This window comes from Sminthopsis crassicaudata, chromosome 1, assembly GCF_048593235.1.
Source record: "Sminthopsis crassicaudata isolate SCR6 chromosome 1, ASM4859323v1, whole genome shotgun sequence".
Taxonomy (NCBI): Eukaryota; Metazoa; Chordata; class Mammalia; order Dasyuromorphia; family Dasyuridae; genus Sminthopsis; species Sminthopsis crassicaudata.
The window spans coordinates 77120011-77145567 of NC_133617.1; the positions used below are offsets into that span (position 1 = coordinate 77120011).

At 46.1% G+C, this 25557-nt stretch overlaps 1 protein-coding gene across 1 annotated transcript; it reads right to left on the reverse strand.

Moving 5' to 3' along the window:
* Positions 1-162: 162 nt before the first annotated feature.
* On the reverse strand, positions 163-24012 carry LRRC24 (leucine rich repeat containing 24). Its single transcript, XM_074263499.1, has 5 exons — positions 23844-24012; positions 4722-4896; positions 4100-4378; positions 2802-2970; positions 163-1725 (listed from the first exon to the last, which is right to left on the reverse strand). Exons 2-5 carry the CDS (start codon positions 4884-4886, stop codon positions 767-769), a joined length of 1572 nt encoding a protein of 523 aa, XP_074119600.1. The 5' UTR covers positions 4887-4896; positions 23844-24012; the 3' UTR covers positions 163-766.
* Between the last annotated feature and the right edge of the window lie 1545 nt (positions 24013-25557).

Genomic DNA, 25557 nt, shown 5'->3' on the forward strand with positions numbered 1-25557 from the left:
AGGTGATGCGATTCCCACCCATTTGGGCGTCCTCGGCGCGCCCTTCGTTAACTCCGGCTCATAGCCGAGGCCACTAGGGGGCGCTGTGAATAGAGCACGGGACTTGCAGTCAGGAAGACCTGAGTTCTAATTCAGCTTCACATCTGGACTCACATGATCTTAGGCTGATCATTTCTCTTCTGCTTTAGTTCCTTTATCTATAAAATGGGAATAATCCTGCCTCACAGGATTCTGAGGATAAAATATTTGTAAAGTCCTTAGCAAAGTAGGTGCTAGGTAACTTTTTCCCTTCTCCCCATCCCCTCACTCCTTTAGAGATGGCGGAGACTTTAGAGCTCCTTCTGTGGAATTTGGGGGCTGCTTCCCCTCGGAGGGACCGCACCTACCCTTGCCTAGAACCCTGCTGGAAACCTCTAGTACTTCCCTATTGTGCATGACTGAAGCTGGGGGGGGGGGGGGAAGGGGTAGATAGGAAGTTTATCATAAACCGCAGTCAGCTGTTGCTGCCACTCCGCGGCTCCGCTCCCCAACTACACCCAGTCACCCGGCACCTAGCGGGTCCAGGGGCAACAGCCCTTCTCACGTGCCTGCCCAGCCCAGGGTTCCCACGATCTCTAAAGGCCCCTTCTTGTTTGTGCCCACTCGGACTTCCCGTCAGGCCTCTGCGTGCCCCCTTTTCTGCACGCCCCATCCCTTCTTGGGCATGCTCTCCCCATCTGGTCTTTGCACGTTCCCCTCCCCCTCCCCCCCGGTCCGGCCCAGGTCCTCAGCAGTGGATTTCATAGGCAATCTGTGACTGGAACAAGAGACCCTGGTCTTGGAGGGGCTCGGAGCTGGGGACCAGGCCTGGGCGCCCGGTGGGCGGTCCTTCCCCGCTCTCCTCATAGGTCGGGAAGAGAGGCTTGTTTCGGTTGATGACGAACATCTCGTGGCCCCGCTCGTCCCGGTACTCTTCCAGCTGGGCAAAGGTGGTGGGCCCGTCCGAGTAATCATTGACGTAGAGGACGCTCTCCTCCTGTTTGGCTTTTTTCCTCTTTCGGTGCTTCCTGCAGATCATGACGGTCAGCAGCAGGGCCGTGAGGGCCAGCAGGGAGATGCCGGCGGCTATGGCCGTCTGCGTGGCGGCGCCCAACGCGCGGAAGTCCATGCTGCCCGCCTCGTAGAGGGGCTCCCGGCTGACGGCTCCCGAGGCGGGGGGCGGGGGCCGCGGCGGTTGCTGCTGGGACAGGTTCACCAGCAGTTGGAAGGGCACCCGAGTGCTGCCCCCCGGGTTGCTGGCTTCGCACTCATATTTTCCAGCGTGGGCCATGGTGATGTTGGTGAGGGAGAGCATCCCACTGCCCGTGTCTGAGGCCAGGTGCTCCCCTAAGCTTCCCTCGCTCCCCCCCAGGGGCCCGCCCACCGAGCGCACGCTGGCTCTAGGCAGCCCCAGCCGGGACTGGGCCACCTTCCTCCAAGTGACCAGAGGCTGGGGGTAGCCGGAGGCCTGGCAGGAGACCCGCAGGTCATCCCCGAGCCGGGCAGTAGCCTCCACTGGCTCCACGTGCACTGTAGGGGGGATGCAGATGAGGCTGTTGCCCGAGATGTCCAGGAGGCTCTGATGGGCCAGACGTGGGGGCTCGGAACACACAATCTTCTTGTCCAGAGAGCTCAGGAGCCTCTGCCCTCCTTCCTTGATCCAGGCCCCAAGCCAGTGCAGAGCGCAGTCACAGCGCCAGGGGTTCTCTGAGGGGAAAGGTCAGAGGAGTTGACTCCCCCACCCCCCCAAATCCCCATTCATACATGGAGTCCTGCTGCCCTCCCTCCCTTCCCCCCCACTCCGGTCTTTCCTGACCCACCCACTCTCCTCTAAGACCAGCGAAAACATCTCACCATTGATAAAAACCAAGCCAGGCAAGAGCTGGTGCCCTGACCATCTTCACTCTTATCCCAGCATCCCCCCCGCTCACAACCTTCTCTGAGACTGTTCCCCTACTCTGTCCCACTGAACCAGGACCCCCAGTGCCCAGCAGCCTGGCATGGTGCCTCGGGCTGCGCCAGAAAGGCCAGACAGTGACCCTGTCTGAGAACTGGGCACATTCTCACACAATATGGGGCCTTGGGGTGGCAGGGCTGGGCTGCTCCACTTGGACTTTCCCATTGTCTCATCTTAGCATGGGAGAATCCAGTTTGTAAAAGGATGGAGAGTCTTCCTGACTTTGTTCTTTGAGGGGTAGACCGCATCCCCAACACCCTTATTATCCTTTTAGACTTCAGGGATCCCTTGGGGTCATAGCTGCGACTCAAATCCAATTAAGTGTCTCCCTGTCCATTTGGGGGCCCAGCTCTGCCATGCCCAACAGAAAACAGTGTGGGGTACAATGTAGCTGGTCTGAGGAGCTAGGCTTGGCTACCTGTTTAACTTTGTTTTGGCAAGTCACATAGTTGGTGTTTTTTGTGGGCGCTAAAAATGGAGATATGTCTTAGCTTCTCCCTCTGTAAAAAGAGGGGCCTGGACTAAGCTCCTAGCCAGGGCTCCTTTTAGCTCTAAATCTCATATTCTCTAACCTGTGGGGCTTCCTTTCCCAAAGTTGTTGGAAGGGACTGTCCTCATTTTCCCCTTCATATTCAAAGTGTCACACAAGAGGACGTTATTATCGTTAGTGAGTTCAGTCTTGGCTCCTTCATGTCTGTATGTGTGCCCATTTTGTGGTTTGTGAACTTTGTGCTAGGAATGGTGGGTGTGCAGGAGTGTGGGACAGGGAGAATGGCTGGGCCCTGCCCACTCCCCTGCAGCACGGCCCCCTGCCCTTATACAGTACCTGTGAGGCGTAGGACTTGCAGACTGGCCAGGGGGACCAGGGCATCTCGACTGATGGTACTCAGCTGGTTCTTGCTAAGGTCAAGCAGAGCCAGGGAGGAGAGGCCAGCCAGGGCCTGGTCTTCCAGCAGTTCAATACTGTTTTCCTGCAGATGCAGCTCCTGCAGCCTCTGAAATGGAGGGGAAAGACCATGGAAGGAAGGAAGCTCAACAAGGAAAGCAGCTGGGATAGTCTTCAGCAGCTCTACAGTTCTTCCTCCCCTTCTAGAAAATTCTTGGGGACTCCTGATAGGCAGTGGTGCTGGGGCCTTTTCACTGCTCAGGACTAAGTGTGGCATGGTCAACAGGCTACAAACCTTCTGAGGACTTGGACAGCGTGATTTGGAGTCAGAGGATTGTGCTTTTAACCCTGGCATTGCTTTAGTGGTCAATGTGACTGTAAGGAAGTTACTTAACCAGTCTAGATTTCAGGTGCCTAATCTTTAAAGGGAGGAGGTTACCCTGGATGGCCTCAGAGTTGCCACCATGAACACCAGTGCTCTTCTCTCGGCACATTCTGGTTTTCTGGGGCTCCTTTTGCCAATCAAGTAAAATTTAAGCTGCTTCTTAGTGTTTTCCCCTTAAGAAAAGGCACTTTACCTCAGCCTCCATTTCCTTATCTGGATTATCTGAATAGGATTAGTATTTTTATTGCTTTCCCAGGGTTATCATGAGAATCAAATGAAACTACACAGAAGCCATCCCAGCACTAGCAAACAGACAAACATTTGTCCATTTATATGTTGTATCCCTTCTAAAAGCATAGGAGTTTTTGTGTTTTATATACCCATTGGCCACCAGTACCATGCCCAGTGTGACCCTTCTCTGTATGCTTTCCTCATGTCCCCAGTCAATTCTGCCCTTGGGCCTGACCCTGTACTTTGTTTTCTGCCTCTGGCTCACTTTTCATGTCCTAATTTAAATTATGTTTATCTCAGGTTTCTTTCCTTATGGACATGGTGGCTTTTTTGGACTTTGGATCTCCTCTGGGAATTAGCAGGTGATTAATAGATGTAAACAAATAAATTGAGTTGAATTCCTCTGGCTCTGGTTGGAGCAGTGACTCATTAGATTCCCAGAACACTTACCCTCATGGCCACCTACTTCCAAGTTGGTTGAGTGCCTGCTAAGGCTGTCCTGCCTCATTGCTGCCCTCCAGCCAGGCAGGGATGGGCAGGCCTTAGGCCTCTCCCTAATGGAGTTGAGGAGGAGGGATGCTTTTCAGAGCTGGGCCTGGCTGGGGAACCATGTGATGCTCACCGGCAAATAGCAAAAGGTGAAGTCAAGGAGCCGTGTGATCTGATTCCCTGCCAGGTAGAGCACCCGAAGGTGGTCCAGGCCCTTGAAGATGCTGCTGTTGAGCAGGTGAATGCGGTTCCGGTTGAGGGCTAACTCCAGAAGTTGCTGCTGGCCAAGGAAGGCGCCCGGCTCTAAGGCCCACAGGCTGTTGTTCTGCATGTAGAGGTACTGCAGGCCTGAGAGTGGGGCCAGGTCTGCCTGGTGGATCTGAGTAATGCTGTTATCCTGCAGGAACACTGTCTGGGAAGGACACACACACATCAGAGTCAAGCTTGGGATCCCTGCTCAGGCTGGGAATAGGAGAAGCGAGGGACGCCCAGTGAGGGAAGACAGAATCAGTCACCTCCTCCAGAGGTTCCAGGCCTCCTCAGTAAAAAGAGGATAATTTTTGCATTCTATAACTCAAAGGACTATTGTGAAGAAAGTACTTTGTAAACATTACAAGTCCCATGAGAAAGGAAATTATTGTCATATACGGTTACTGCCTTCATATTCCTAGGCTGGGCTCTACTTATTCCCCAGAGATCTATGGACCGGGTCCAGCCTTCCCTGGTGAGGAAAGCCTCGAGGTCCACTCCTGTACCTGAGTGATGGGTGGAATCCCAGGCGGAACGTGCTGTAGGCTCAGTGAACCGCATTCCACAGTCATGCTGTAGCAGCGACAGCCGGTGGGGCAGCCCTGGCCCCTGAGCAGCAGGAGGCTCAGGATGGGGAGGAGGCTGGCCAGCATGGACTCCCCCAAGGCCATCTTAGAGGAGCTGTCAGAGAGAACAGAAAGGCTGTGAGGCCAGCACCCTCACTCACATATACCACCCCTTCCCTAGGGGGATCTGAGAGGGGTGGCACATGCCTGCAGTCACTGGATCTCCTAACCCTCCTATACCACTCTCTTGGACACGTTGCCAACATGCAGATAATCTCATCTAGCTAGACTGCTTGCAGCTGCTCTTCCCATGGCTGGTGACCCCAGTCTTCAAAGGCTGGCTCTGCCTCTTTCATGAGAGAACCCTAAAGCTCCTACTCCATTATGACCCACTCCCTTGGACCTCACATCCTTTTCCTTTTGCAGCTCTATAAACGCACTTAGGACACAATGGTGAATAGTATACTTGTCCATATTTCCCTCCCTCTGTCCACCCCCCCCCCCCAGCAGCAAGAGGGCAGAGTCTTGCCTTGGCGTTCTGTTCACAGCAAATACTCAACCAGTGTTTGGTGAGTAAATGCTGACAGACCACCTCATCCTGTTGCCCTACTTTAGGGATAAAGTCAGGAACTGCCTTGTTCAGGGTCAGCATCTCCCAACCCAGCCTGGGTTGATGCCCATTAAGTCCTCACAGTAGTGTGACCCTGGATTACTCGTCTGCCTCAGTTTTCTCAAGCATAAAATATAGAAAATAACTCCCATAGTTGTGAGGATCCAATGAAATAATGATTGTAAAGTGTTTAGTATAGGGCCTAGACAGAAAAAGCAGTAAATAAATGTAAACTGGGTTCCCAGGCTGGTCAGGGCCACCACTGAAGGGGAAGGTGTAACAGGCCCCCTGCATTAGGGACTATCAGCTGGTCAGGACAGAAGTTTCCTCAGCTCTGAGACTTCCCAAACCGTGTCCCATGTAGTTAAATATGCTAAGAGTTTGGTCATAAGACTGAGGGCACCAGAGGAGATGCTCAATCTGGACTTGTGGCCCCCCATCAGGACTTGATGTGAGGGCCTTTTCTCCCTACTCCTTAGACCACAGAGGGCAGGGAGTTAAGGAGGGAGGAGTAAATCTGAGCTACTTCCAATTAAAACAGTGACATAGTGGGTCTGTTGGAGGGGAGAGGATGGTGGGGGGAAGCCAGGCCTCCTCTGCCCTCTCTGGAGTACTGGAGGAAAAAGCATGAGTTTGGGGTCAGGAATTTGCATTTGAAATCCAATCTAGCCTCAGATCCTTCCTAGCAGGATGACCATGAACACTTAAGTCATTTAGTTTCAGTTTTCTCCCCTGTAAAATGGGCCCAATAATAAATCTTCTTCTCAGGGTTGTTGTGAGAATCAAATGAAATAACATTTGTAAAGTGCTTTGCACAACTCTGGGCCCACAGCAGGTGCTTAATACAAGCTTGTTCCCTCCCTTCCTTCCCCTTTCAGAAGCTCATCTCTAGCCCAGGGCCATTTCCCCTTTGACTGCAGGATGAACATAAAGGTACCTTCACTATAATGTTCATTGACTAAAAGAGGTGTCAGAGTGTCTCCCCACATAAAACGAGAAATCTTTACAATCTGAGGAGGTTGCTTGTTGGGTTGGCCATTCTGGGTCTTGCTGGGGATTTAAGGGTCTAAGAAAAGACCTGGGAAATCGGGGCTAGTGGGAATTGATTCTAGGACTCTAGAGAAGTCCCTTATTCTGTGGTCTTCCTTTCCCCTTTAACCAGGGCTTGTGTTGCTGTAGCTCCTTCTTTGTCTTTGGGATGTTTCTCATCCCATCCCAGCAGAAATTCTATCCTCTTCTAGAGGTCAGAAAGCTTCTAGAAAAACAGATGATTTCTCTAGTTGCCAAAGGTGCCCAAAGTCAGTGACCACTGGGGTGGTGAAGACAGAGAACTCCTGAATAGTACAGGACAGAATTTGTCAGCCTCCAGGCAGGAGGCTTACTCCTAGGCACAGTAGGTTCATAAGTGGACACTGTCTACACACCTGCTAGGAGACTGGGCCCCATGCTAGGGTGATGTTTTCAAAAGAAAGCTCTGGAGAAAGGGAGAGTTAAAGAGGCAATGAAGGCACGTTCCTGAGAGAGACATTTAGAGCTGAGATGTCTGATTTCTAGCTTCCTTCACTCACTGGGTGACTGGAGGTGGCAGCTAGCTAAGCTAGTCCCAGCTCCCACTCCCATTTTTATTGTGCACTTCTGATTCCTGGGCCTTATTTATATTCTGGAGAATGAAAGGAGCGGGGAGACAGACAGACACACATACACGGAGCACATGAGATAAGAGAGGAGAGAGAGAATATTAACATTTTATGTAATACCTACATAAAATACCTATTGTATGCCAGACACTGTGCTAAATGCTTTACAATTATTATCTCATTTGAATCTCATAATAACCCTGAGAAACAGGTGCTATTATTATTATTTCCATTTTACAGAGAAGGAAACTGAGACAGAAGAGAGACTAAGTGACATGCCCATGGTCATACTGCTATCAAGTTTCTGAGGCTGTATTTGAAGGAACTTCCTGCCACCTCACTCACTGTGCCACTTAGCTGCCCTGGTTCCAGAAGGATTGGCAGATAGGACTGATAAGACGATGGCCATGATGCCCACAAACAGTGGAGAATGGGAAAGGTATTGGAGGACAAACACCCTTACCCACAAGAATCAGGATCTGGCACACAGGAATAAGGATGAGGGCTGGATCTGGATTTCACTGTTATACAGAACTTCCAGGTGAGAAACTGTCTCCACTAATGTAGGTCCCTGATTTTCTTTGTAGCTTAAAGAATCGCCTAGAACCCTGAGAGTAAGCACTGGTCTGAGATCACATAATTAGTATGTGTAAGAGGAGGAACTTGAAATCTGTCTTCAAGGACAGCTCTCTCTCTTAGCTGCCCGCCAAGTTTTACATAATGAATGTATGCAGGTCAATTTTTTAAAAAGGGAATTGAATCAGTCTGTGGACTCCAGGTCAATGAACTTGGCTTTGATTTGATAAAATTATGGAACATATTACTAAAAAGGTAGTTAGTAAACATTTAACCAGAAATGGTGATCATGGAGATTTCATTTTGGGTCAGGGCAAATTAACATTTCTTCTACATTGTACAAGATGTTCCTAAATTTTCAGTTTTCACCTTAAGTGGCTTGACCATTAATGGGTTATTAGATTGATAGGTGAAGGCAATGCTATTGACAGGGTTTATCTATCTATTTATTGTAAAGAAGAAATCTGGTCTCTCAACACTTTGGTTTAAGTGAAGTCCATATGTAGATACCAACAAAATTAGAGGAAAAGGAAGAAATAAAATGCATTGAAAGGATCATCAATTCAGAACTGGATGGGGTCTTAAAGTTCATCCATTCTGATCCCCCGGCCTCAAAGTCAAAGTCCTACAGGCAGTAAGTAAGGAGCAGAGGCAGAATCTGAAGCCAGGCCTCTGACTGCAAGTACCGGATGCCTCAGAGATCCACTTGCCCTCACCAACAGCCCCAGAGAAGTGTGCCTTCTACTTCTGTCATTAGTCCCTCGCACAGTGCATGTTGTAGAGAGTTGATGAATATTCCTTGAAGTTAATAAGCACTCTCTGGATCATTTACAACAAATGTTCAATCTCAGGCTGGAGTGGGGTCTGATCGTTTACTGGCAATATGGCCTGATTTTTAGGCAGCGATCTGGAAATTAGGTTTACTTAGATAGTTAAGAATGTCCAACAATCACAGAATTGGGAATTAAAGGGATGTAGCACCCATTCTGTCCAACCTGGAAGGAACCTTGACTCTAATGTAGCCAGTAAGTAGTCATCTAGCCTCTGACTGAAGAACTCTATAGAGGCCAAACCCTGGACCTTGGAGGCAGCCTAGTTCACTTTTGCCTAGTTCCAGTCATTGGGAAGTTGTCCCAAGGCCTTCCCTATCTTGCTGCTTTCCTCTGGACACTCCCCAGTGCCCACAATGGACTACACCATCCCTTGCAGTCTGACCAGGGCAGAGGCTGCTGGGACCACTGTCCCCCTTGTTGTGCCTCCTGCTTTCTCATTGACTGCTTTCAGTCCACTGAACCCCCTCCCCATCTTTTAGAGAACAACTATCTCACCAAGTTACTGCCCAAGATGATTTGGGAGGGGGGTATCTCAATGTAAGACTTTACATCAAGACTAATTTTCCTTTTGGCAGCTTTCATTTAGGATCCTGACTCTATAATCCAGTGCATTAGTCAAGCTCTGTCATCAGCAAAGTTTATGAGCATGCCATTTATCCCTTTATCCATATCCAAGTGAGTGATTAAAATGTTAAGCAAAGCCAAGGGCAGATCCTGGGGTGCTCCACTGCTGCTTCTGCCACGACAACATTCAACCATTAATGAGTCCAAGGTTGGCTAACCAACTTGTTGTGAAGACATTAAATTGGATTATTGTCTAGTGCCCATCTTACTTCTATCTTTTCCACAAAAATACTGAGATATTTTATCTAAAGCTTACTAAAAATCCAGATAAACTATATCTAGAGTATTCCCTTCATCTCCTAGTTTAGTAATCCTGTCAAAAAAATAAAGAGGTTACATAACCTGGATTTCTGCCCATTTTCCTTCTTCCCTGCATCGAGCTGCCCCTTCCCTCTACTCTGCTCAACACTTCCTCTCCTCCCTCTGTACCAGTCTTGTCAGAACATTAAATTACATCTGATTTGGGCCAAGAAGGAGCTGCAGCTGTCCAATTAAGCTAATCAGAGCCAGCTTGACAGCGGGGAAGGAAGATCTTTCACCAATTCTCCAGCCTCCTATTGACAATCTATTTCCTTTGCCATCTCAAGTCTCCCACTTAACTTTCTCTCTTTTTCTTTGGCCCTGGCCTTTGAGCTTGCTTTGCTAAAGTTTTGAGTGGTTGAGGAGCCCCCAAAGAATATATACAGTTTATATGAAGAGACTTTACTGTGTTTTGTTACTAGACTAGAAGCCATAGGGAAAAAAAAAAAAAAAAAAAAACAACCACCACTACCTTGGACTAAACCAGAGCAGGTTTAGATCATGGGAAGGTCTCAGAATGAAGAAATTGTAACAAATTGGAGGTGGAGAAAATCCTGAGCAGAGCGATTCAGCGTTGAGGGATTCAGGTATGAGGGATAGTCATTTGAGGACAGATTCAAAGGATGTTGCACCTACAACTTGGAAAGATACCAGCTTAAATGGGGTGAAAATCTGGGTACAGACCCAAACCAGGAGGACACATCAGGCTTTTTACCTTTAGTCTCCAGCCCCAGCCTCTTGTTACACTATGTGGCCCCCCAAGTCTGACTCAGGATACTTACCTCCCATTCCCCTTCAGCCTTTCTCTCAGGGTATGATAATCAAATCTCCAAACAGAGGCCTGACCATAGCCTGGAAGGGTGTTTCCACTCTAAGGTCCTATAGTTAGGAAGCTCATCTCCGGGCAGAATCTCTGGAGCTCTAAAATGCCCAAATGCAAACTCTTTTCCTGACTACCTGCCACTTCTCACTTCCTTATCCCTGTCCACATCATCCCTAGGCTTCCCTTTTCCCTGCCTTGCTTTGGCCAGTCTTGTCCTTTGATCCTGTCGATGGCTCTTCTCTTGTTAACAATCTGTCATTTATACCAGACCTCTAACTTCTTCCAGGAGACACTGAATCCATCCCTGGCTATTCTTTTCAGTGCTGGATGTACTTTCTCTATGGCCTTAGACAACACGGGTCAGGCAGAGCCACCATGCTCCTGGATCCTCACTGCCACCTTGCTCCCCTGTCCCTTTGCTTCTATGAGACTCCCTCTTCTGTCCAGACTCAGGTAGCCGAGCTGCAGGGCCATCCTCTCCCAAGTCATTCAGTGCCCGGCTCACACTTCTCTTCACCTCCACCTTGCTCTTTTACTTGGAGACATCAACATCCATGCTTATTTCTCCTTTGGGCTCTTGCTTTCCAGTTACCACCCACTTCAGCCATTATGGTCATCTGTACTTCAGTTGACCTCTGCCATGAGGGGTGTTCGACTTCCTCAGTGCAGAACGCTGAAATCCTTCTAACACTTCTCCTAAAAAGCAAAACTTGTCAGATAACCTCCATGGTGTCCTCATTGATGCCCTCTAATTCTTTTTCTCTTCCTTTACTGACACTTTATCTTAATCCCCACAGCATCTGTTCCAAATCTTTACTCAAATAATCAACAACAATTTATTACATGGCTTTTCTGGGTCAGCACTGTGCTAGGCTCTAGGAATATGAAAGCAAAAATGAGGCGATCCCTCAAAGAGCTTTACCATCTGTCAGGGAGACACAATCACTTAAGTGAATATATGGACAAGGTAATAAATAGCTTTATATTTACAAATATAGTACAATATATACAAGATGAGTTTTTTGGGCAGGTCACTAAAGTAGCTTGGGGATCAAGAGTCAGAGAGTAGTTCTGAAGAATTTTGAAGGAAACAATGGCTTTGAAGAATTGAAGCTAAGAAGAACTGTACTCTTGTTTCTAGTTCCTCACCTCCAACTCATTTCTCAATCCCTTTCAATTTGGCTTTCTCTTTGTCCCTCAACTGAAGCTGCTCTATTCTAGATCACCACTGATTTCTTACTAAATTTTTATCCATCTTTATCCTTCTTTAGTCCTCTATAACTTTGACACTTGACCTCCCTCTCCTTCTGGATTCTAACTGCATTTCAATTGAACAGATCATTTATTAAAATGCCTTATTAATGTGGTAGTTACTATTCTGGGTTCTGGATATACAAAGGCAACAAAGCAGTTCCTGCCCTCAAGGAGTTCCTATTTTATTGGTTTCTCCTTTCTGGGTTTTCATGGTATGACCCTCTCCTGGCTGCTCTTTCTCAGTCTCCTTTCAGGGTCATAAACAATATTTCACCCCCATATATGGGTATACCCTAGAACTCTGTTCTGGAACCTCTTGGAACACTCTCTTTGAACGCTCCCTTCTATGCAAATGATTCTCAAATCTACTTTCTCCCAAATTCCTCTCCTGAATTGCTAGCTCCAAGCCTATATTAATTGTTGTAAATTTTCACTTGCTTGTGCATATACATCTGGCTTCTCTAATTCAATGTGTCTAAATAAGAACTCTGATCTTTCACTCTCTTCTCTCAGGGTATTTGTGACACTGCTCTATCTTAGTCTTGTTTCCATCTGGCCACTCTTTGATCTTGTAGCAAAGGCTCACCATTCATAAAATACCTCTTGTCCTATTCCCCCCCCCCCTTTTTTTTTCTCTTGATCTCACTTGATTTGGGTTTAATAATCATCTCAATGTAGAAGAGAGAAGACTCTCTCTCTCTAGAGCTATAGCAACCCATCTTCAATTTCCTGCTGGTTTTGAAGTGGATGTCCTAAGGGCATCTCAAGCACTTTATGTCTCATACAGAATGCAACATCTTTCTTCCGTTTTTCTGATAAGGGTATTATTACCTTCCAGTCATTAAGGTTTACGATCTCAATGAGATTCTTTGCCCTACAAATGCCAAATTTTATCATTTCTACCTTTACAACCTCTGTGACATCCATTCCTCTTCTTTCTCTTTATTTATACACCTACCAGTCTAGGTTGAGTTTTCAGGGACTCAGCATGGACTGTGACAATAGCTTCTTAATAGTTTTCCCTACCTCAACTCACTTCCTACTCCCATCCAGCCTCCAAGCAATTGTTAAAAGTCATTTTCCTAAAGCACAGGTATGGCCGGGTCACTCCCTTACTCAAGTAATGTCACTGGCTCCCTAAAACTTTCAGGTTTAAATGTAAAACACTGCTTGGCTTTGAAACATTCACAACCTGGCTCCCAGGATGCCTTTCCCGTTTTTTGATTATACATTCGTCCTCTTTCTGGGCTCTACGGTCCACCTTAAGCGTCTTGCTTTTCCTCACACATGACATACACTGGCTTCCCTCTATGTCTCCCTGTGGACTATACCCCTCCTGCACTCTCTCTCCTCACCTTTGAGGCCTTCAAAGCTCCCCTCCCATGTCACCTTCTATAGGAAGCCTTTCCTGACCCCCCCACCCGCGTCCTCGCCGCCAGCGCAAATCAGTTCACACATGTGCCAGCTCTCCATATGTAGCCAGCCCACGGTTGCCCGGGAGCCAAGCGGAAGGAGCTGGATCTTGGAATCTACGTCTTTCGCCTCCCACTGGGCTTCCTTCAGTCACTCTCCCTATGCCCACACCCCGCTCTTCTTTGGTCAGAGGGCCAGAGCGGGGGCAGGAGGGAACGTACTGGGTACCACAACGGGCTCATTCTAACTGAGGTGCCCAAAGAACAAGTGCTCATAGTCCATGTAGATCCCTTTCCCTGCTTGCTTAGAACTGGCTTACGTAATGATAAAAAGTCATTAATAAAATCATCCCAGCTGGAGCCCCCAGATTAATTCCTGCCACGTGAACAGATTTGAGTATTCTTCCTGCTAGGAATCGCCTCTCAGTTTTCCCCCTTTTCTCCTGTGGATTATCCTATGTGGACACACGGTCCTTCTTGATAATGATTGTTCTTAAAGTGACGGAAAAGCATTTTCACAGAAACACAAGAGGGATTATAACTGACAAAAGAAATAGGAATCTAGCAGTAAAATTCCTGCCATTTGTTGGTAGAGAGAAAACAGGAGGAGAAAGGAAGGGTTGAAGTTCGTCACAGCTTTCCCAGCCCGGGGCGGGGAGCGGGGAGAAGGGAAGGAGCTGGGGGGGTAGGGGAAGGGGGAAGAGGGGTATTTAGCTCCCCTTTCTCCGCCTGGTTCTCCCTTAACAACTGCAGATGCTTCCGCCTCCGGCTCCTTTCTTCCCTCACCCTCCCCACGGCCTCGGCTCCGGCCCTCCAGTGCAGGCTCACGCCTGCGGATTTCCTCACTGGACTCCCTTCCACACAACTTCCAAACTGATGGACCTAACGCAAAGGTTCCGCGCGTCCTACAGCTCTCACTGGCTCCCCATTGCTTCGGGTTAAAATAGAAACGCCTTTCGAAGACTGACTCCAACCTATCACTCCAGACTCACAACACGCTGCTCCCAGTTAAATCACATCCCGCGTTCCTTCTAAAAGAGTTATTTGCAACAGTCCAGTTCCACTGCACAGACTATCTCTGAGGCCCGGCCCAAGCTCTCTCTCCTTATCTTTTGCCTCCAGGAAGCCTAATCTCCACCTTGAGATTCTGGTCAAGTGTTATTTTCCAAAGGAAGTCTTTCCTGACTTCCCTAGTTAGTAATAACTTCCCCTCCCAGAAATGATTTTATTTAATAGAGTATTTTATTTATTTATATTTGTGTGTGTGTGTGTGTGTGTGTGTGTGTGTGTACATCTTGTTCCTGCCCAATTAAGTATTACAGAATGAAGTTTAATGGGGATATGAGGGTTTTAGTGGACCAAAAGATCAACAACAGTTGACATGGCAGCTGAAAAAATTAAAGCCGTGTTATCCAGAACAAAAGGGGGCGGGATAGACCATCTCTGGGGGACTGCATTCCCTTCTCTACATGGATGAAAGAGAGCGTGTCTGGGGGCAGCAGCTAGCATGGGAAGCAGCCCGAAGGCCTCACTCCTGCAGAGCAGCAGTGCAGGATGTGGCTATATTCAGACTGACTGTACCAGACTCTGGGGAGGGGGGGGAGAGTCCTTCTGTTCTGCCCCAGAAGGTAGAGTCCAAGGCCGGGTTGATTGCAAAGGCAGATAGATGTCAGCCTAACAGAGAAGAGCTGTCCAGAACTGAAGCAGGTGGACTCCTGAAGTTGTGGACAGAGTGTAGTGTGAAGAGAGCTGGACTTCCAGGCAGAAAGACCCAAATTCAAATCCCACCTCAGACACTGACTAGCTGTTTGACCATTCACAAGACATAATTTCTAAAAGCCTGTTTCTTCAATTATAGAATGGACCTGACAGTAAAACCCACCTCATACACTCGTGAGGATTAAATGAGATTGTACACACCCATACACATATATGTATATATATAGTTATATGTGTACTTACTTATTACATATATAAAATACTTGCAGACCTTCAAGCACCCCATAATGTGAGCTAATATCATTATCACTGGAGGGTTTTGAGCAGAGCCTAGATTTTGGGTCAAGGATGTTGTGCCTCCAAATGGACAAACCAGAAATACCATTATATACAAAAGGGACTGTGTCCCAAAGTCCAAGCTGTGTGAATGACTCCTGCCTTGATGGTTTCCCCCAGTTGTGGACCAAGAGGCCGATGGCCCTGAGGCTGATGGTGATGTAATGGGGGGAGCTCTGGACCTGATGTCAGGAAGATCTGCATTCAGATCTGGCCTCAGACACTAGCTGTGTGATCTTGGACTAGTTAGATAATCTCAGTTTCTTCAACTATAAAATAGGGATGATAACAGCACCTACATCCAGGGTGGTTGTAAGGTTCAAATAATTTAACATTTGTGAAGTGCCGGGCACATAGTAGATGCTTAATAAATACTTATTCCCTTCCATTCAACCCATTCTTCTAAGATTTCTCAGATAAAGGTCCAAGGAAAGGAACATTCCTGTTCTCTAATGCTCATTTTGCAGAGCAGAGCACCCAGCCAGCATTGTGAAAAGTGTGGCCAGAGCAGCTGAAAGACCCTGTTTCAGGGGGAACAAGTGAGCACCAGCAGGATTGTGGAGTTGTCACTGGTGCTTCTCGAGAAGGAAAGGTCAATGACATCAAGAGGGTGATGTCTTGTCTTGCAAATGAGTTGGAGTTAAGTGAGCTAGAGCCATCCAGATCTCACATCTAGAGTCATTTGGAGTTCAACAGCAAGACACAGGTCAGGACAGCTGGCCATGGCCTTGGATTAGAATGAACAACATTAGAATAACAACATCAGCAAAAAGAATTTAAAAAGTGAGGAAAGACAAGTCTGTGTGCATGATGCACTCATCCCTGAAAGGAAGGGCTGTGATACATTCTCCCTGAATCTTTCTGGGGAAGGACCAATGAGACGGGAAGAAAAGCATCCTGTGGAGATGACAAAGTTTGGGGAAAGAGTATGTCTGTAGAACGAGAGATGCCAATTCAAGAACTCTGTGGCCAAAATCTCAACCTGAAAAAGTTAGCACACACACAAGCGTGCACCCATGAGTGCACATACATACCCCCCCACTCTCTTGTGGGTTAGCCATTGCCCAGGGGAGCAGAGGGGCTGCCTTTTTAAGCTCGGGTCCTTCCAGGGTCTCAGTTTGTTTGAGAGAACACAGATTCAATGATTAAAGCCTAGGGTAAGAATTGAGGCAAAAGATAATCTAGTTTGACTCCCCAGAAGAATCCATCTGGGAGAAGAGCTTCAGAGTTTCTGGCCAGAACAGAAACTCTTCTGTTGTGAAGTGAGGGCAGCCGGGAAGAGCAGGGTCTGCATGGTTGAAAAACATGGAGAGAACAAATGGATCATAGAGACTGGGGCTAGCTACACCAAAAGAAAAGCAGTAATAAATAATCCAGGACTGTTCTGGAGCCCACGCCTACAGGCTCCTAATGGTTACATCTTCAGTGGTAGCTTTTAAGACCTCAGAAATCAACAAATGCTACAAATCAGCCTTGATTTAGTGCTTTGTACAAACTTAAGTGATTGAGAAAATGTTAATAATGCAGATTAAACTTAAAGGTATGTCCTGTATTTTAAAAAATCTCCATTTTGGTATATGAATATAATGGAATATTATTATTCTATAAGAAATGAGGAGCAGGCTGATTTCAGAAAAGCCTGGGAAAAACTCACATGAACTGACGCAGAGTGGAGTGAGCTGAATCAAGAGAATGTTGTACACAGTAACAAGATTATATGATGATCAACTATAATAGACTTGGCTCTTCTCAGCAAGTCAATGATTTAAGACCATTTCAATAGATTTAGGATGAAAAATGCCATCCACATCCAGAAAGAGAGCTATGGAATCTAAGTGGGGATTGAAGTATAGTGTTTTCACCTTTTTTTTTTTTTGGCTTTTTTTTTCCTTTTTTGGAATGATTTTTCTTGTATAGCATAAGAAATATGGAAATATATTTTAAAAGATTGAACTTATTTAACCTATGTTAGATGTTTAGCAAATGTTAATAGTTTAGCTGTTTTAATGATAAAATGTTCTTTGCTTAAATAAAAGTCAATACCACCAAAAAACTCTCCATTTTTTGAACTGATTCTTGAACATTTACTAACATATCTTGATAGTAACTGAAATTTCTAACAGTTTAAGGTTTGTAAAGCACTTGGCATGTATCTCAGTTGATTCCACAACAACTGTATTATGGTAGATGCTAATGTTATCTGCATTTTACATAAGAGAAAATTATGGCTGAGAGTAAGTGACTTGCCCAGCATCATATAGTTAGCAAGTGTCTGAGGCAGGATTTGAATTAAAATCTTCCTGACTCCAAGTCTAGCCTTTTATCCATTGGGTAATTAAGATTCAAATGTGATAAAGATGCATAGCAGGATACTGAACCCAGTGTTAGCCTCAACCCCATCTTCCATAGTATAACAGGAGCCTGGCCAGCTGTCCCCCTTTGGGCTGTCCTGGTCCAGGCACTGCCCCCACCTTTCCCCTCTCAAGTAAGAGAGTAGATGAACCCAACTTGATGCCCCATATCTGTCTCCCATCAGGACAGGGGTGGTTGGGACTGAAGCTGCTGCTGCCTCTCCATCTGGGATCCCCACTGATGAAATCTGCACCTGTTCTAGAATCATCCCCTACAGAAGGGATTAGAACCACATATTAGACTCCAACTGGGCACTTTCAGGATAATCTTTCTGATGGGCCTGGGCTACAGCTGCAAACCAGTTGTCCTTAGCTCTCAAAATCCCCTCTGCTCCCCTGGGCAACCCACAAGGGAGTGGGGTGTGTGAGTGTGAGTGTGTGTGTGTGTGTGTGTGTGTGTGTGTGTGTATGTGCACTCATGGGTGCACGCTTGTGTGTGTGCTAACTTTTTCAGGCTGGGACTTTTGGCCACAGAGTTCTTGAATTGACATCTCTCGTTCTACAGACATACTCTTTCCCCAAACTTTGTCATCTCCACAGGATGCTTTTCTTCCCGTCTCATTGGTCCTTCCCCAGAAAGATTCAGGGAGAATGTTTCATAGTCCTTCCTATCAGGGCTGAGTGCACCATGCACACAGACTTGTCTTTTCCCTCACTTTTAAAATTCTTTTTGTTGCTGTTGTTATTCTAATCTTAACAAATATCAAGTAAAAGCACATTTCCTTATACGTGCTAGAACAGAAAAAGATTGTACATGAAACTAGGAGTCTCTTACAATTTGCTATTCTAAGTTGAGAATAAATCCAACATGAAACTTTAAAATTCTCTTGTCTATCTGTGATTCTTTCTGATCTTTCTTCTATTCTTCTCTGTGCATTCTTTTAAAATGACAAATAGGTTTTCACAAGCCCTTGTTATGAAATTCTGATTTTATCTCAGCAGCCCAGGACAAACACTGTTGCCCCTTCACTCTTAACAATTTTGGTCTCCTCTAGAGGAAGTCCTCAATAGTTGGTTTCCATAGCAGGATCTGCTCTCTTATTACCCATATTATCTGACAGAAAGAAGGGAGCCAAGCCTTGAGAGTGGCTCCCTAAAGCTCAAGGTAAGGGCAAAGTTGGCAGTGGGGGAAGCTTAGAACCTGAGCTAGCTGCACTTTGAAAGGAAGGCTCCCACAGGCTGTGGAGGGAGTGGGAATGCCAATGCATTTGATAAAGGAAGCATCCCCTTGTTTGAGTAACTTTCTGGGGGACTAGGGGCATCAGGGCTTTTACTTCCTTCCTTGCACCCAGGATTTAATCTGTTGCCTGTGTTCCTGAGGGCAGAAGAGCTCTCCCAGTGCTGATATGGATCTGTAAGAGGATATAATTGATTCTATTTTGTTGTCAAACTGCAGAACTAGTTGCAGCAGTTGCTTTCCTTCATTGTCCTTTTTACTCTTCATTGGTTACAAAGAACTACTACAAAAAGAAGGCTTCACCAATTCAAGAAATGTTCCTTCCCTGTACCCTGCCTGAAGGTGGGTGTGTAGTTAGTTCCTTTTAATTTAGTACAACTAGCTCTACTAATAAAGATACATCCTTTCTCTAGCTTCGATAGTTAGTGATGTGCTTTCTTCTTCATGAGCACACCTTAAAAAAATAATCACCTATCTGCAGCCATCTTTTTATTTTTTTCACATGTAAATATTAAGAACTGAATTGTGAATGACACACATTTCTACAACTTCTGATAGAGTGTGTTAACCTCAGAGTGAACAAACTAGTCAAATCTGTTTCTGGCTCATGCTGACTTATTGGCTGTGGCTAGTAGATGGATTCATGCAAAAAGTTTTCCCACAAATAGATCCTGTGGGGGAAACACTTTCTATTTCTTCACAAAACAAAAACAAAACTCCACTGTGTCATAAGTAAAAAATTGTAGTAAAACTCTATCAGCTTTTAAAACAGGTTAGGGTTGGTTAGAGACCTGGAGTTCAGATCTAGTTTCAAACATTTAAATGTGTGACTTGCTACAAGATACTTCACCTCCCTCTGCCTAGGAGGCAGCCAGGTGGTTCAGTGAATAGAGGTCAGGAAGATCAGAATTCAAACCTATCCTTAGATGCTTGTGTGTGTCCTAGGCAAGTCACTTAATTTCCACCTTAATAACTTGGAGGAGGAGATGGTGGACTGAACACTGCAGTGTTTTTGTCAAGAAAATCTCATAGACAGTATGGCCAACAACTGAACAACAACAAGGGTTAAGGGTCTCCGAACTTTAGAAAATCTCCAGGAAAGCCAAGAAAATTTTTATGGCCAATTTCTGGTCAGCTTTGGAAGGTCTGAGCACTATTCAAAATAAGAAATAGTTAATTGATGACTGGAAATAAAAACATTAGTTAAAAGGGTACTAAACAGTAGCTAGTTATTTGTATTTCTTTAACTTGCTTTAAATTGCAAATCACTTTATAGTAGATTAGAAAATACTTATTGCATTGAACTATTTCACAAGTTTAATTTTTTTATAGAAAAATTATTCTTGAGTAGTGGAAGCATGTATTATATTAAGAGATGCCTTATTGGGAAACTTGTGTGGCTTCCCTGTCTCCTTGGTGACAACTACTCAACTCCAGGAATAGAACCTTGGAGAAAATACCCTCACAGGGACCTGATTTGTAGATTTAGGGACCAAACCATGAGCCAACTTAGCAAAGGGTCCAAAAGGAAGTTCCTGCAAAATTTGTGAGAGTTTGGCAGGGTGAAGAAGGGCAGGCAGCTCTCATGGTGGGGTCTCAGTCCAGAAGGTCTGGGAAAGAAAGTAGAGATGGAGTGCTGTCTGGCTAGGTGTGTACATTATAGTCTGAGGGACTGTCTGTTGATATGTGCAGTCTCTTTCTTTTTTTTTTTCAGATTAAAATAAATTTATTATATACAAAAATATGCATGCTGGAAACAAATGGTATATTAAGTATACAAAACAAAAGAAAAAGATACTAAATAAAATAAATGTTTTAAATGTAAATACTCAAACAAAATGCACAATATTTATGCGGAAAAACAAAGTATTTAAAGAAATGTATATTTCAAATAAAATGTCAATAATGCTAAATAAAAACATACTAACTTCTAAATGCTTGTAAATCAAGAATCACTATCAGTAGGAAACAAATGAAACCCAACAATCATAGACATTTTTAAAGGATTATCTTGGGAAAAGTACTGGCAATACTAACTGATACAAGATAAAACCTTTAAGCCCCTGGCAAATGTTTTTTTTTTTTTTTTTAATATATAAATGTTTTGGGTCCTATTCACAAAGTATCTTCCCTCTCATTTCATTCTCTCTTTTCTTCAATGAGTGCATAGTTTCTTAAAATTTTTTTGACTCTTGTCCTGTAAATTGATGGGGTAAATTGACATGTGCAATTTTACAAGAATGATGATCACCTGGTCCTCTCTTCTCTCTACTGTAAAAGGAGGCAGCTGACTTATACAGATAAATACAGTAACAGACTATCTGCAGGTGGATTGCTTTCACCCAATATTCTCTCACATGAGGAGGGGTCATTAATTACATTCTGGTTCACTCCTTGAGCAGCTGGCATGAAGTTGCATCAAAGCCCTGGCTTTTCCTTTATCATACAGTTTCAGGCTTTCAGGTTAAAGCAGGAGAACAATTGTATTTGGTCTTAAATCTATTACTCATCAGAAAGCACCTCACAGCTCAGTGCAGCTCAGAATAAGGCAATGGGTGAGGATGGAAGGAGGGGAGGAGAGGATGAATTTGGGCAGAGATGCTGATCATTAGCACTCTGCAGATTGGATGACTTTCCAAGGGTGAGTCAGAGACAAGGTTATGGGGAATAGATATATGTATGATGAGTTCTTTTTGCAGCCTGAGTTTTTGTCCTCTATATTAATACTCTCTTCTCTGACAGGCAGTCCTAAGGAGGTCATTCCCTCCACAATGAAAAGTTTAAGGGACGATATAGTTGTTAGGTCAAAACCTTCTGGGTCCTGTAGATGTCAGTCTCTTCGGCTGTCACTCTGACTTCTTTCCCTGGCAGAGAATCCATTAATCCTGAATTTTGAGACTGCAAACTCAAAAATAGTCAGGAGCCTCATAATGTCATCTGCTTTGTTGACATTCTTTCTGCACAAGGAACCTTTCTGGCTAAATCAGAAAGTACAGCACGACTTGGAGCAATGAACCACATAAAGTAATGAGAAAAAATACAGTAGGGTAAACAACCCTGCAGGGTTCAGGGGTTCTTGCCTCATGATGCATCTATTGATTACTCCTGAGTCGCAGGTTGCATTTTATGGAGTATCCCACATAATTTGAGCATTTAACGTTGATTATGGCTCCTGTTGGTCCTGTCTCACCAACAGGAATATAAGCTGGCAAAGTCTAGCAAGAGAGTTATATGGTCATATGGATGGTTATAGTTTCCAGCATATGTGATTTATATGACTGAAATCACTAGAAGAGCCCAGCGTAGTCCTACTGATTTATGCTCTAAAGGAATTTTTGACTGAAACAAATAAACATGTCTATACTCCCTTGACTTCCTGAAGGATCAATATAACCACGATTCTCCTTTTCTCCAATTTCATATGCGTCACAGAAACCCTTTCATTAACCCTTTTTACTAACCTGCCCTCGATTCTTCTTCTTGACCTTCCAAATCTTTTCCTAGCCCCCTAAAAATAATAGTTCTCCGTAGACCATAATCTGAGCAGAAGAAGGAGCCTCTGGGCACTACAGAGAGGCAGCAGAGTCCTAGTCTCACTTGTAATGGGTAGGTACTTAGTATGACTAGGTAGTACACTTCTCTCAGGGCTTTAGTTTCCCCATGATGGGATTGAAATAAACCCTTTCAGCTCTAAATTAAATCCTAAATTATTAATTAAAATGCAATTTCTGGTCACATTTGGAAGGTCTGACAAAAAGAAAGGCTGTACACCAGGATTGTCCTTGGAGTCAAGGGCTTTTATATGTTGATCTGAATATGGGTCTTCAGATTTGCCCATGGGCTTCTGGATGAGAGCTTTCAACCGCACAGCAAATTTCAATTACCATACAAGTCAGGGGAACAGGTAAAACTCCAACATAGTGCCTACCAGCTGTCTGGCTGACAACCTGCTTCACAGGAGGCTATTTGCCTAGCACTAGCCATTCCTGTAAATCCAGACCACGTCACTGACAAGTCCCGGTAGAGCTTTAGCATCTGAAAGAAACCAACCTCTGGCACTCTTGACTCCTCCTACCTTTTCTGAACCAACCATATTTAATTAGCCCCTAGAATCCTGGGGGTAATTTACTACAAGAAACACCCTGAGTCCCTGCCCCCCCAGTTTGCTAGTCTAGAATCTCTGACATAGCCAAACTTTTGGATGGTCCCTGGAATAGAGGGAAGAGACTTGTTCTGTTTGGCTCTTGAGGCTCAAACCGAGCACAATATAAATTGCAAACAAGAAAATTTAGGCTCTGTATATTGAAAACCAAACAATATGAGCTATCCAAAAGGGGACTGTGCTTCCTGGGGACATATTGGACTCCCCCTCGTTGGAAGTGGTCGAGTAAAGGTTAAATGACATTTATTGGCTAGGATGTAGAGGGGAATTCTTGTTCTGCACAAGTTGGAAGTAAATGGCCTCTGGGATTCTTCCAACTCTTAGTTCCTGAAGGAGACACAAAAGGGGGCAGCAGCCAACAGCCCCGCCTCTCTAAAAGCCATTTGGATACAAAATCCAGGGCGTATAGAAAGTAGCAGTCTGTCAGGACACCTGATGGACTCCTGAGATAACCCTGGGGACCAAAGCCTGCTGCCGACCATCCTGCAGGCTGGGAGGATAAAGAAGCTCCCGAAGACTGAGCACATGAAGCCTGCTCCCACTGACTACTCCATTCATTCATTCATTCATTCAACATTTCTTAAGAACCTCCATCCACTGTGCTGGGAAAGGGTAGCGAAGGCTGCTAGTGCTTGGATTACAAGCAAGGGGTGGAAGGGAGAACGGGGTTTAGCCAGATTCTTCCCGAACCCGATTCTTGTGCCAAGGCCAGTCAGCCCATCTTGCCCACATTTAGCTTTATTAAGGACCAACTCAGCTGGGGAAAAGCTGCCCAGAGTGGAAAGGATGAGTGGGAGCCGAAATGCTAGGAGAGAGACCAGGGATGGATGGCTGCCCAGGGGATCAGTGTCATTATCAGGGGGAGGGGAGTCAGAGGACAAGGGTTTAGATTAGGGGTGACGGCTCCGCCGGGAGTTGGGGAGCGGTAGGGAGATGGGGAAGTGGGCAGCCGCCCAGGGAACTAGGGCCAGGCGAGGAGCTTGAGTGGCTCCCAGAGGTGGGGGTGCGAGAATCCCGGCTGCCGGCAGACTGACCTTGGGCTGGTCTTCCTGGGCGCTGCCCCGGAGCCCAGCGGTCCTCGCAGAGAGGGAAGGGGCCTGGAGAATGCTGACACTTCTTCCTCCTCAGCTCCCCCTAGGGTGCCTGCCTTCCCTTCCCCAAAGCCCTCCCGACCCTCGGGCCCCTCACCTGTCGGGTCCCCCGGCGAGCGGCTCCCGCCATGGCCCCGCGGCACCTCGGCCCCGGGCGGGCGGGGTGGGCAGAACCGGACCAGACAGGACTGGACGGGACACCAGAGGGAGGACGCGGGCCCGGCAGACCAGACGCAGACTGATCCAGAGAGCGGGTCGGGCCACGCGCCCAAAGGCCCGAGCCGTTGCGCGTGTCTGCGCGTGTCGTGCGTGTGAATTGCTACAGAGGGGAGGGTGCCCAACGTTCCGAGCGCGTGCGGGTAGATGGAAGCTAGTGCGCCTTCCCGGACTCGTCCACCCCTCCCCCTTCCTTATCCTCGCCTCAAGCTTCCTCTTCTCCCCACCTCAGATCTAGTCTTTTCAAGTCTTGAGCCCCCCATGGATCGCGTCATGGGTTCGCCAGGCCAATCGCAAGGCCGCCTCGTGATGTCAGGGCCACGGGGGGGGGGGGGAGGGAGGGTTAGGGAGCCCTCTCTCCTTAACTCTTTCCACGCTCCTCTGGGATGAGGGGAGCCGCGGGAGGAGACCTTGATCTGTTTCCCTTTTCGTCTCCCCACTAGGGAGCCTTTCTCCAGGCACGTGACTCGGGTACCCAAACAGACCTGGGGAGGAAGGTGGGGAGGTTTTCCGTGTCTCTGAGGAAAAGATCTCTCTATGGCCGCAGATGAGAAGGCTAGGGTGGCCACAGCTACAGCTTCTCCAACAGATCGTTCTGTAAATTCCTTAGAAATCGGAGCCACTGCCACAAGCACCCAGGGTTCCGATCGGCAGGAAGACTAGGTCAGGAGCTTGGAGATCCGCATCAGAACTAAGCTTTCTCAACTGCGGGTGTTCAAGTTTTGCATTTCAGGCCTAATAGTGACTGGAGTCCTCAGCACCACGGAGAGCTCTCTCATCCTAGCCCACAATTACCGTGTGGAACGAGACAATCATCAAAGTGTGTAAAGTTGAATTGAGTGTTGGGGGAAAGTGAGTATCTAAGGGAAAGGGACTGATGGGCCTGGAATTCCTCCTTTCATATTCGGGGTCTCCTTCCTCCTCTATAATTCTCCCGGCCAAAGCTGACAAAATATTTAGAGGGTGAAGAGAGGGAACATTCAGAGGCTACCTCCGTAGATTTGTAGATTCTACTAAGATTAAACATATAAAGAAAAACACTCACACAGCTACAGAAAGCCCGTGTGAAACATAGATATTTGGATACATGCATTTACAGTTGTGCAGAGGCAAAACTAAGGATTCAGATGTGCACATGGTGCATCTACTACCTTCTTCAAAGACTGTGAAAAATAAGAGCCTTTTTATATTTTCAAAGTACCTTTCCCACAACAGTTCTGTATGGTAAGTAGAACAAATACTGTTTTCATATTTCAAAGATAAGGAAAGTGAGACTCAAAGATGGCAAGTCACTTCCCTTAGGATCATACAGCTAGCAACAGAACTGAAGACTAGAATCCAGGTCATAGGAACATAGATCCAGAACTGGAAGAGACCTTGGAGATTATTAAGTCTAACTTTATTTTAAAGATTGGAAATTGAGACCCAAAGAGGTTGAATAATTTGTCCAATGTCAAAGATGTAATATAGCAGAGCCAGGATTTGAAACCAAATCTTCTGATTTCAGATCCAGCATTCTTTCCATTGAACCAATAGATTTTAATCTACAAGATTTAATTTTTCCTATTAACAAAAATATCTTTCCACTTCTTCCT